At 40.0% G+C, this 13067-nt stretch overlaps 1 protein-coding gene across 1 annotated transcript; it reads right to left on the bottom strand.

Moving 5' to 3' along the window:
• Nucleotides 1-2573: 2573 nt before the first annotated feature.
• LOC6573850 lies at nucleotides 2574-3133 on the bottom strand. Its single transcript, XM_001999873.4, has one exon. The coding sequence runs from the start codon at nucleotides 3051-3053 to the stop codon at nucleotides 2700-2702; it is 354 nt and encodes a 117-aa protein (XP_001999909.1). The 5' UTR covers nucleotides 3054-3133; the 3' UTR covers nucleotides 2574-2699.
• Nucleotides 3134-13067: the final 9934 nt, after the last annotated feature.

Genomic DNA, 13067 nt, shown 5'->3' with positions numbered 1-13067 from the left:
TGGAAAATCGGAACGCATGAATTGCACAAATCTAGGTTATTTTTGTACCTTGACGAAAGATTTGCGCCTGTCTATCAATTTCCAATTTAATATCCATAATTTCTGAACTTGAATTAGAAATTGCAACAACAAAATAGCTGAATACATTAAGTTGAGTTGACTACTTTTAATTTAATTTTTTATTGAGTTTATATTAAATAAACAAATTTATATATATATTTTTTATAATTTATATTTATTAATGAATATCCGCCAAAAATACAATGAGTGAATATTTACAAATAGTCAAGTCTTAAGCTAATAGAGGATAAAAAATAAAATATAAATTATATACAATAATATAATAATAATAAATAAATACATATATTACAAAACATATCTGACAGATATAAATAAAAATAGTAATGCAATTAACGGCAAGCTAAATTTAAACTAAACTAAATTGAGCCTTCAGCTAAGTATATTTCAGTAGCAAAGCCAAAGCTAATCTTCCTACATCGAATATACACGGAGATTTATTGGATCAGACTAGGTTATGAGAAGTGTACTGAAACCAGCCTGAAAGCTGAAAAGAGTAAAGAGCTTAAAATATTGCAGGTTATAATATAATATTAGAGATTTGAATATAATGAGAAACAATGAAGACATATAGTCTTAAAATAGATTTGTTGCTTATTTATTAGTTAAATAAAATAATCAGAACAAAGAGTATCTGCAAATTCAAATATATGAACATGAATAGAAAAAAAAATTCAAATTATTGAAAACTTAAATCGTGAATTATTATCAAATAATTGAATTATAATTTTGGATTTCTTTAATTTTCATAAAGTTTGAGTCTACATACTTACGTACATAATTAAAAGCTTCAGCCCAGCACTGCGTACCTCATTGACGCGTTTATTAGAGCGTTGATTGAGCTGCAGCTCGAGGATGCAACACAATAGTGCAACATAATTGCAGTGGCCCAATCGCTTCTTTGAGGCATGATTGCTGTGATATCGCCGGGCTGTGTGTCGCATTTACGGTCCACTAAACCAGAAAGGCCTCCATTTCAGAAACTGTCGAGTCTTAGAGGAAAGGGAGATTTATAGGCGAGAGTGCAGGCCCATGATAACAGATAATAACAATTGTCGAGTCGTTGGCCGAATGCAGTCACAGCTCGGATGGGGCAACTTCAAAGGGAGCTGGAGCCTCACGATAAATAAACCGCTGCATAGCCACAGGCGTTGGCAGTGCGAAGGGGCTTAAAGCCCGCATATCAGTTATTCAAGTTGAGCTTAAAGAGGGCTGACAACAAACTGTTTATTGAATCTGCCGCCATTTTTGGGGCTGGATATAGCCAAGACTCGCTTTGGCCCAAAAATAGCCTTGAAGTTACTTTTAGGAACTTGCAGCTCCAATGTTCGTATCGTGCGGCAATGTGAAACTTTTCTGGTGCTGGAGCGTTTTTTATTTGAGTTTTCACTTACCTTGCGCTTAAGTGTTCCATCGCCAGGACCATTTGCCATTTGTTTTGGCACAGCACGCCCAACAGGGGCAGAGGGGCGCAACAGTAGCAGCCGAGGCAGCCGAGGCAGCCGTGTCTCCCAGATGCGAAAACTTTGCTCCAAAGGTAGCCTAGGCTGACAGGCAGCTGGGCGTGCGGGCTACTTTTATGATTATTGCTTTCTGTCGCTGCCGCCTCGGAATGAAGGTATTTGTAGCTATGCGGATGATTGTGTATCTTCTTACAGATGGTCTTAAGTGCGCCTTAATGTGGATTTTAAGCATATCTGGGCATAAGCTTCAGATTTAAGGTGCCCCGTGTTGGCGTGCTGCCATTACACGGTGACAACCCCTCTTTACACATTCTCTCCCTCTCTCACTCTCCCTCACATAATGTCTCCTTAGAGTGGCAACCCTCCTTCTCTGTTACAGTCTGTCTTCTGTGTCTGACTTGAGCTGCACTTCACTTTGTCTAATTGTAAAATAAATAAATGAAATAAAAACGTGAAGTGGCGCGAGCTGCAGAACATCATGCTAAGGAAATGACAAATTGTGCACGAGCTGCAACGCCTGGCAGCTAACCGCGCACTTTCATGCACACCCTCGCACAACACACACACACACGAGTGAGCACACAATGTTTAAATTGAAGTGCAGGCAGGCAATGCCCGCGCCAAAAGAAACAACTGTCAAAAATAATAAATCAGCATGGATACATTGAAAAATGCAAGGTGTTGCCTGCCACTTGGCAGCTCTCTTCGCCAAAGACAGTTGAGGCAACAGAAGGCTTTCAATTTCTGGAGCAAGGCACTAAGCAGGCAGCCGACAAGGCGATCCCGACACTTGGCTGACTAGCTGACTAGCTGAGTAGAGCACTGCCAGACTGCCAGACTGCCAGACTGCCTGGCTGACAACCTGACTGACAGTACTCGGTTATAAAACTCGCACAGCAACAACAATCAAAAGCAACCCCTGCAGGGCTTTGCAGCTTTCATCGCCTGAGCTACCCCTCCTCTCTCTCTCTCGCTCTCACTCTCTCCCAAAATCTGTGGCCAGCACCATCTCCACAAGAGTCGACGAAGTTGTTTAAGTACTTTGCGGGCAAAATGGCTTGCCGCCGCAATTTAGATAAATTTTAATTTTAATAAAGTGTTTGCGCTGCACTCCCGGCACACTCCAGCTGATACTCATAGAATTATGAATTAATTATATCAGCCTGATGCTGGCTTTGCCCTCTTTGCTCTAGTTCTCCTGGCCTTCAGCTTCCGCCTGTATTTCACAATGCTGCAAAAGTCTATGAATCTGTCGCGTGCCCTTGGGTTGCGCAGGCGACGAGGCGGGGTCAGATAGTAATGTGATCGCATTTTTATGATCGCCTTATTCTCCATGCCACACTCTAGGGCTTCCTGGACGATCGTGTTGCAAACGTCGGCGGGAAATCCGATTCTGGCGCTGAAATAGTGGACCAGCTGGCAAAAGGGAATGCCTTTACCGATCTCATCGAGCACACTCAACACCAGATCAATGGACGTCTTAATGGTAGCATCGTGATAGATTAGCGCCATGAAAACTTTTCTATTTTGAACTGAATATTTATTTTTATTTATTTTTTTGAACTGTTTTGCTTGGTTAAACAATAATAATAATAAATGTTTTCAGAGAAACTCTCTACATCATATATATACATATATTGTCATGGCAAAGGCCGCACAATTTGCTTTGATTTAATTTATCACACAACAAATTAATGAGGTTTAGAATTGCTTGGCCAGATAGCCGTCGATTTGGTAGCTCCTTTAATGGAGCCAACCAGCACTGGCTGTTCCGCTGACTGGAGAACAATGCCAAAAGTTCAAGCCCGGCCAAAACTTGTTGGCGCACAATTTGAGTGAAGCGCGCAAATTGAATAAAAGGCCAACGCCACAGCTCAAGCTGAAAAAATGCTGGCCGTGATAAAATCATCAGTTTGCCTGCTCTTTCAGAAATGTTTTCCTTTTTGTTTCCCTTTTGCCTCTTTTTTGTGTCTTCCTTTTTAGATTTTCCTCATTTCATTTTCTCTTTTTTATTTTTTTTTATTTTTACGCTTTGTGATCAACTGTGTGGGAGGAGTTGGAGTTGGAATTGGAGTTGGAGTTGGAGCATGACCGGAGTGGGGCGGACTGAACATAAATTTTTATTGCGCAAGCGAATTCAATAAAGTGGGCGTGGGATGTACCAATGTATCTGGCTGGAGCAATCGGCCAATTCTTAATTTAATTAGATTTTCATTGCATCGGAGACAAGGGCCGAGATGGTAAATAAAAGGAAATAGGTAAATAGACAACAGACGTAATCAAATTGCAGCAGCAAATCGGGATTTGTACTGGGAAGATTTCATTACTGTAGCTTTAATCGAGTTGATTGACTGCGATTTAATTAAAAATGATTTACTAACTGCGCCAACTCCCAAATCCTATCAATTTATTATCAATGTGATACAAAAGCGACAAACCTCTTTGTCCATCTAACTGCAATAAATTCACAGAAAATTATGCAAATGATGGCAAAAAATATGATTCCCCGACAAAGGCAGCCAAGGGGGCGTGACAGAGGCGGATAGGGCATTATAGAAAATGTGAATCCATTGACCAAAACTGCGTATTACGCAAACCTAATACGGCCAGATAACCACAGCTAAGTGTGGTTGTGTGTGTGGGTGTATGTGTGTGTGTGTGAGAGAGAGAGGCAATATTTATGTCTTTATATATGCATGCAGATATCTGAATGAATTGAATTTAATTTTATGCATTTGCAGTATGAACGCATAAATTATGATAAAAGGCATAAAATATGCATGTGTAGGCCGAGGGAAGTGGGGGGAGCGCAGGAAGTAGGAGTAACTAAACTAACAGAGCCGAGTAAATTATGTTGATGGCCCGGATGTGTGGGTGTGCATATAAGCCTCCCATTGGGCTGATATAATCGACATTAATATTCAGGACCATTCTCTAGTTTGGGTGTTATGCAAAAACAATGTCAAAGCTCAGCTGCCACAGATGTTCACTAAATTAGTCCAGCACACACACCCGCACACACCTACGCACACACAGACACATGAATTTATTGCGAAGCGGGAAAAAAGGGGCAAAGTTCAGGCAAATGTTTGCACAGGCTCCAAGGACCACCTGTTCGCAGTTGTCATATGTAGAATGAAACTGGACATCGGCTAATCCAGCTGAGCGCCAATTTGGCGTACATGTCGTCAGTTTTAGTATTTTTTTGTTGGTTTTTTTTTTTTGTCGCCCGTTCCGTTTTTGCTATTCGCTTTTGCGCTCATTTGGAACACGAGTTGCCTAGTTACCTGTCCAGGTGAAATTGTGAACGTGTGTGCGCAATTAGCAGATAGCTTTGTGTGTGCTTGTGTGTCATCAAAGCCAAAGCCAAAGCCGGCTGTTTGGCCTCCATTAATATGCCGACAGCAGACGAGCCATTGGAAGCAGCTCACAGTCACTTTATGAAGAATTCGCAAAAAGTAAAAAAAAAATAATGGAATGGAAAGTTCTGTTCAGCATTCCGAGCTAATTGAAAACACTTTATGGGGCATCATCATGAATAACAGAAGCCAATTCATCGTACCACCTCTTGCCGCATGTCAAATGAATCAAGCGTCGAATTGCTCGGCAAGGCTAACCCTTGTGCTTATCCTTTCAGTGCCTAATCAATGCATAGCTTCGATATACGGAATATGTATATTCATGACGCATGGGCTGACAATGCTGGTTTGTGCTACCCATAATATAGTACAAGAAAATGAATCTTGTGATTTTTATGCCCAAATGTCCTGCATAATTTGTTCAGGCGAACTGAAATCCGCCACACACACACACACACACGCATACAGACATCAACACAGCCATGAGCTTGAATGGCTTATGAGCTGATTTGTCGACGTATATACATACAATACATGTATTGTATATTCAGGTGGACTTCGATATTGAACCCTCAACAATAAGTTGATAAAATGCCTTTCATTTTTCCTTTGTGTGCTCCTTCTGCCTGCTACAAAATCAATTTACATCGGAAGCTTGCTTGCATAACCCTTGAGACACGTAATCCTGTTTATATGTTTGTACGGCTATGCCTGCACGAGTCTATCCCACACGTTCATTCTATATACATACACGTATGCGTGTGTGCGCCTGTGTGTGTGCGTGTGTGTGTGTGTGCGTGTGTGTCTGTATGCCTCCCTTGGCGTTTTGCAAAATAGTATCACAGGTTGAGGCTGAATGTCTAAGGACAATGTCGGCATATCCTACGCCTCAACGATGTTGTTGTGGACTAGTTGCAGTTTTCGCATATCGATCACATTGTCTTTCGGGACGGCACGTGACCCAATGCCACTAGCATACTGGCTCTGCTTAAATATATGTATATGCATACATATACATATACACATATTTATATGCTTGTGTCTGCTTGTAAATGATTCGATTGCATTTTATAATTGCTTTATGCCTGTCAGTATTTATTTGGCCTGGTTTGCATATCTCTTTCTGGCAAAACTTTAATAAATATTCAGCAGAGGCATTGATTGTTTATCATATGCCTGCTTTTTCATTGCATTATTTGTTATGTTCCAGTTTATTTCTAAACACATACCACTCAACTTCAGAAAATTGATTAGTGTGATAAGTTTGTTTCGCTTCACTGCTAACTTTCCGAAGGTAAAGGCCTAAACTTATTGTTGCCAGCTTTCAGTTGACTTGAAGTTTTGTATTTTCAATAAAATTCTCAATGAAATATGCCTCAAATCAGAAAATATTAGTTGTATGGAAATTGTTATTTGACATGGATGCAAGTTTCGATAAAGGCTGAAATACATCTGTATATTATTTATATGAATATAAAAAGTAAATAATATATTTTTATTTTAAGAGCTGTCGTCATAAAATTGTGTATTTGTCTTTATTTACCATGTGACAAATGTAAAGGGGAATGTATTGAATTTGATTCATGCTAGTAGGCATATCGCACTTCATCGTCAATTCCTTCTCTTGCTGAATTCTCCTCAGAATATAGCCAGCTAGAATTTTGTGTTGCCTCTCTTCTTTTTCCCCAGGTGGCCTGTCTGCATATTTGTCTCTCGTATCGCCCCTATACTCGTGCATCAATCGTCGATTCGGTCTAGAATAATGCTTCAATCAAGCAACAGCTGCAGCACACTTGGTCGAATCGACTCTCTTTCTCTCAAGCATTGCTCTTGATATGAATTTCATAATTCTAAGAATCCAATCCAAGACGTTGCCTTTGGTATCCTTTCTTCATAACTTCAAAACAAATAAGAGTAAGTACTTTCTCTCTAATTTAATTTAATTTAATGTCCAGCAAATAAATCTCTTACGTACACATACATAGATTTATATGTTTAATTTTATAGAAATAATAATAATAAAGAGAATACAATTCAGCATAATTACATTATATCTTACCATATATATAATGTAATTTTGTTGATTGTATTCTCTGTTAAGCTTCCAAAAATATTTAAAAGGCAAAAATAATTTAGAAATCTTAGATTCATTATATATACCTTCATATATTAATTTAGTGCCTTCATTTATCTTTGAGTTATAATAATAATAATAATTCAGTAATAAGAAATTATACAAGAATTTCTATTTGAGATTTAATTTTTGTTTGACCGATATTAGGGAAATAAGTTCGCATAGTGATAAATTTTTACAGCATAAAATATTTTGACTAAATTAACTTAGCCAGATATCTCGACCTGGATTGGACGCGGTTCCTTTGTTAACAAATTTGTGACTTTCAAAGGATTCAGACGCATTAATTTCATTTAATACAATGCGACACTAAGCAGCTTATTCCTATTTACCTTGACAAAAGGGAAAGTTATAGCAGCAGCTAATGGATTTTTTAAGCCAAGCATTATTATTAGGAAAAAGTTTAAATTATACATGCATAATATGGCTGGAGTTGAGTGAAATGACTGACTGGCTGGCACTTGGACAGCTGGATAGCTGGACCGCTGGACAGTTGGGCAGATGGCTGAGTAAATTAGATTAAAGACATCGAAAGCCACTCAAAGTCCACTTGACTGCACTACGCGAGCCTTGCCCTGGCAGCCACTTAAACTTTTCCAAAGTTTGTGCGCAACAACTCATTGTTGAGCGGAGTGGATTGCCCTTCAGCTGATGCACCTTTTGTGCTGATGCACTGCAGTGCAGCGCAGTGTAGTGTAGTGCGGTGTGGTGCGTTGCAGAGGAGTCAAAGTTGCATTCTTCTTGGCTTAGCAACATTGCGCAAATTCAATTGATTTGCCTTTGAAGTGCAACGAGTTTAAGCGCTGCACAAATACAACTAATGCAATGCATGCCCCAAGAACTTGGCTAAGTGATTTTCCAAAGTTCTTCTTTAATGAAACTGAATGCAAGTGCTCATCTCTGCCTGTCTCCTTCTCTCCCGCTCTAGGATATTTCTGTATTTAGTTTTTCATTTCGCTCTCTCTCTCTCTCCCCCATTCTATATATATATATGTAATTAAACTGATTGATTTTTCGGATTTGGCCAAAAGTATTCAGCATTCGTACTTTTGTGCTTGCCCTGCACTTATATCCGATTTTTTCCGACTGTTTGCTTAGTTCTTTGTATTTGAAATGGCTTACCAAACATTTGGCAAGCTGAGCTGCAAACCGAACAGCCCACCAAACAGATTCCGGCCGGAATGCAGCGGCCGGGGGCGGGAGGCCATAATTTATGCGGCTCTGTTTTTCAACAATTTTATTGGCATTTTCAGTTTGCGTAACAAGTTCGGCTAATTTATTACAATGGACGCCTCGTAAATTGCAAGCTCGCGTCCGTGTCCGTGTCCGAGTCCGTTTCCGTGCCCCGGCTGACATTCGCTGAGCAATGAGGATGTTAATGCCCAAAATTTATACGCATCGTCCGCGCAATATGGCAAGCAACTCACGCCTCTCGATTTCATTTATATGCCGCATTTGGGAGCGTCTTTCGAGTGTGCGCACACTGCATAATCCTGGCTAATTAGCTTCAATTGTCGCTGTCATAAAGCGCATCCTTGCGGCCCACTTAAGCGCCCCATTAACAAATAAGGCGACTTGTCAACCTTGGCAGGTGGCAGCAGCACCGGCTTATTGCCAAATTAATTAGCTGTCAATTATGTGAAAAGTTTCATTTGAACGGCGGCCCGCAAGTTTAATTAAGTTTCCGCTTTACTCTGAAGTGCTTTGCTTATATCGGGATATGCGTGCTTTTTGCTCTTGTCGATGGTGTGTGGACTCTAAATAGGAATTCCTGAGCTGTCACATCCAACTAACCACAATACAAATTGCACGCAATGGGCAAAGTCCTTTGCGACTCTTGCTGCGTTTGACAACCAGACGACATAACTGAAATGCTTTAATTTAGCATTTAATGGCGGCTTTCATGCACTAATTGAAATATAAGAGGCTATAGGATAATAGTTAGCAAAAATGGCAAAATACAATATTTGTATCGAAAAATGATGACAGAAAACTAGTATGAATGGGTTTGTTTGTTTGCATAGGAAAAGTTCAGAGCCAAATGAGTTGAGAATTTATGTCAATTAATAAAGGAGAGCAATTATATCAATACATATTGATAATAATCCCCAGCTCTCAATATTGTATATAGATAAGTGTTAAATGAAGTGATTTGAAGTCTTGACTCATCTGCATTTTCTTCTATGTCGGAGTATTCTAGCGGAGTTTTGTGAGGCGGGAGTACAGTTAGTAATTATATGTGGTTTATCCTGTCTGAGACATAGAATAAGTTGAAATCTCCTGCTAACTTAGCAGTGAATCTGGTTTGTATGGCATTATGCTGACTCAATTGACTTAAGGATAAATAGTTAATAAATTCTGTAAACATGATTGTATATATAAGCAATTTTATAATTCCGATGAGGAAATCAACGTACAAATCGTACAATCGTTTCCTCAAGAAGAATAATCCTTCATAGTACTCATATCTCTTCGATCCTTAAATTCCATTTTGAATGGCTGCCATGCATAGAAAGCTGATAAATACGCCTCTTTATAACTGCTAGTGGACTGACCTATTTTTAGACATGCCTCCGACCTTGAATTCAAGAAACTTACCAACTGCAAATAGACTTCCGTATATATAGACATAAACGACACACCCACACATAAACACATCAATTTTACTCACGTCTTATACAGTATAGTTAGAATCCTGCCTTGCCCCAAGTATATTATATATGAGTAAAGTAATCAGTTTATTGCTTTCGCACATCTGTCTTCATATCGTGGAATGGCAGTTACCTTATCACATTTGAAAACAATTTTATTATATTTACTGCAGTCTCAATACTCATATATATATAATGAAATTGTTAATTTAGTGTAACTAGAATTCAAAGCAATTGAAAAAGCATTTTGATATACTTACTTTTGTTTTGTTGTTGGGGCATAATGCTCTCATGTTTGATAGCGCTATAAATATTAGAATGTTGTGCAAATGGAATTGCATAAATAATGGCAACGAGCTCGACTTCCTTTGAACAACAACTTCCGCTGGAAAGCAAAAGTAACAAACAAACAAAAAATATATATACATATATATATATATATATATATAGAATAGCAAAAGTGCATTTCCGTTCGTTGCTTGTTGCTGCCAGCGTATCAGTTGACAATTGGCCATAAGGAATGCTGTGCACTCTCAGCTAACGAGCGTACAATGCACATACATATGTGTGTGTGTGCGTGTGTGTGTGAGCGCTGTTGCTGACAGGGACTCAAATGCACAAAGTGACATTTGCCGAGTCCAGGCTGCAGCTGCGATGCCATCAAAAATGTATGAATTTGTTGATTTGACGGAAGTAAATATTTGGCTAACGGATGTGCGCTCCACTTCTATGGAGCCATCGTCGTAAACGCTGTCGAGTTGCTGTCGGTCGACGGGCTCCATAAAAATTTGATTAGTTCGCCAAGAGCAATTGAAAGATGCCGTTTCACATTCGAATTCGAGCTCGTATGTTATCAAAGATTGAAGCCCAGAGGCGTAGACCAACAGTTCAACGTGCCCAGCCTAAATTTGCAATTATGTTTAGCTGCAATTTATAGATATTACGTGCGTGCATGCGTGTGTGTGTGTGTGTGTGCACGTAACTGCTATCAACGTCAAAATGCATGCTTGATTCAATAATTTGGGTCTCCGGCCCGAGGGCTGTTGGGTTCGGGGCAAACGCAATCTATGGCGCGCTTGCAACGCGTGCTCAATCTCAAAAGTGGCATATTCAAATCGAGCAACATTTTGCGAATGTTGCAGTTGCATGCGCTGGCGTGATGTGTGCATGACTGCATGAGTATCTCTCTCTCTCTCTCTGTGTGTGTGTGTGTGTGTGTGCATTAGCGCACGCACAGACGCCAAAAATGGCTGCCACTGTCGCTGTCTGTGTGTGCTCAACTAAGCATATCGACGTCAATAAATCATCCAATAATGCGCTGATGCTGATGCTGTTCCTGCTGATGCTGCTGCTGCTGCTACTGCTGTTGCTGTTGCTGTTGCTGTTGCTGCTGCTGATGCTGCTGTTGCAGTATAGAGCGCAAATGGCCCCTCTTGCAGCAGCAGCAGCAGCAGCAGCCCTATGCCATTGGCGGTGGGCGTGCCACTGTGGGCAGCGGCACAAGTCTGCTGAGCTAGCTGGCATGTCTTTTGCCATTTCCGGAATTACGTACGAGCTGCTGTTGTTGGCTGAGTGCTTTTTAACTTCGGCTGCGGCAATCGCTGAGCAGAAAACGGGACGGTGTCGTCGCCCCAGCCTCCTGTGGCCGGGTGCTGCACTTATGTTTGCAGATTGTCAGCATAAAATGCAAGAAGAGCATTTCACAGATTGAATTTTATTCGGTTGCGGTTATTTCGAGCCATTACGAGTGGCCTGTGTGTATGTGTGTGCGTGTGTGACTGCTAGGAGTGCATACATCAATTTACTAAATCACGCTTAGGACGAGTACACGCTCCGTCTGCTCTGTAAACTCTGGTGAGGCTCTTCCTGTGAAGTGGCTGCCATTTGTTGTGCTGCATGCTCTGGCGTCAATTTTGTTTTCTTAACCCCCACACAGAGCCGCCAGCCACCGCCTGGCAGCGCACTATGCCCCACCACTAAGTTAATTATATTCTGTTTGCTTTGCAACGCTCGGCTTTTGTAGAACCAATGTGCAGCAGCTTGTGGCACGTTGGCGCTACCTTGCCGCGTAACAGCTAATCAATTTCGCCGTTAATGTGACATTTGCAGCAATCTATGCAGGCATGGCTCAGCTCAGCTGTCATCGCCTCTCACCTCTCTCCCTCCCTCCCTCTCCCTCTCTCTCTCTCTTTCTCAGCACCTAAGTGCAGTCGTGTGAAAAATAGTTTCGTTATGGCATGCACGCACACATATTTCCAACCTTCCGCCGTTCGCCGTTCGCCATCCGCCGTCCGCCGTTTGTCAAATGACATTACTTAACGCTGCTCCATCGACATTAATGCGATTTTAATGCGCTGATTTGATTGAAGCCAATTGACAGTTTGCTCTTTGCTCTCAGCAAACAGGCGAGCGAGCTGCAGTCTCCATAAAGGAAATGCAGATTTTATATTCAAATGGTAAATACAAAATGCAAAATTGTAAATGTCCTGAAGTTTTCTCTTCAACGGAAATTCCAATTTCCCCGGCTATGTCTTGGGACTGCCGTCCACAATTTTGTATCCGGCGCCAATTTATGTTATGCATATATACATTTTTGTTTTATTTTCTCAAATATATTGGCTATGAATTTGAATATTTAAATAAAAGTGGTTGGTAAATTTTAGTGAAATAAAATACAAATTTAAATGAGGTTTCATGATCAACTTCAAAATCCAAACAACATTGTTAATAAAGAATGATTATGATAAATGCAAATGAAAAATACACTGCACAAATGAAGAAAAAGAATTGAATTTCATTTACGTCATATTCTCAACTTATCTCTTCGGTTGAGTAGCCAATACAATTAATGATAGAGCAGCTCAGTTGCTGCGCTTCTGCTGAGAGAGAGAGAGACAAAGAGAGAGTAATAGAGAGAGAGAGAGAGAGAGCGATAGAGAGAGAGAGAGAGAGGTGAAAAGCTGAAAGGAATATCAATTAAACAACTTGAATTATAATTAATGGTGTAACGCAGAGTATATAACCAACCTTACAAGGTATACCATTTGTATACCTTGAACAAATACCTTACTAATTTAGGATTGAACAGGCGGTACTTTGTAATATTTGCGGTACCATAGCAAATTAATCAATCAAAACAAAATTAAAATGTCTGGGCATTAACAGTATCAGTATACCACATACATAAGTTCAATCATTATACCCACCTATATCTTAATGTGTATATGCGTTTGAGTGTCTTTGTGCTACTTTCTATACTCATACGAATTAAACATTTATAAGCCTCTTCCGTTTGTAATTTTTTTTTTTAATTTTTTTTTTATTTATTGTGTTTTTCTAATTTTTCTAATTTTTGTTTATTTATGCTGGTTGTGAATTGCGT

This window comes from Drosophila mojavensis, unplaced genomic scaffold, assembly GCF_018153725.1.
Source record: "Drosophila mojavensis isolate 15081-1352.22 unplaced genomic scaffold, ASM1815372v1 contig_16, whole genome shotgun sequence".
NCBI classification, from domain to species: Eukaryota; Metazoa; Arthropoda; class Insecta; order Diptera; family Drosophilidae; genus Drosophila; species Drosophila mojavensis.
This window is presented reverse-complemented; position numbering and strand designations above follow the sequence as displayed.

Excerpts from the sequence above, each read along its gene's own strand:
- LOC6573850 (XM_001999873.4), bottom strand. The coding sequence starts at position 3,053 with ATGGCGCTAATCTATCACGATGCTACCATTAAGACGTCCATTGATCTG.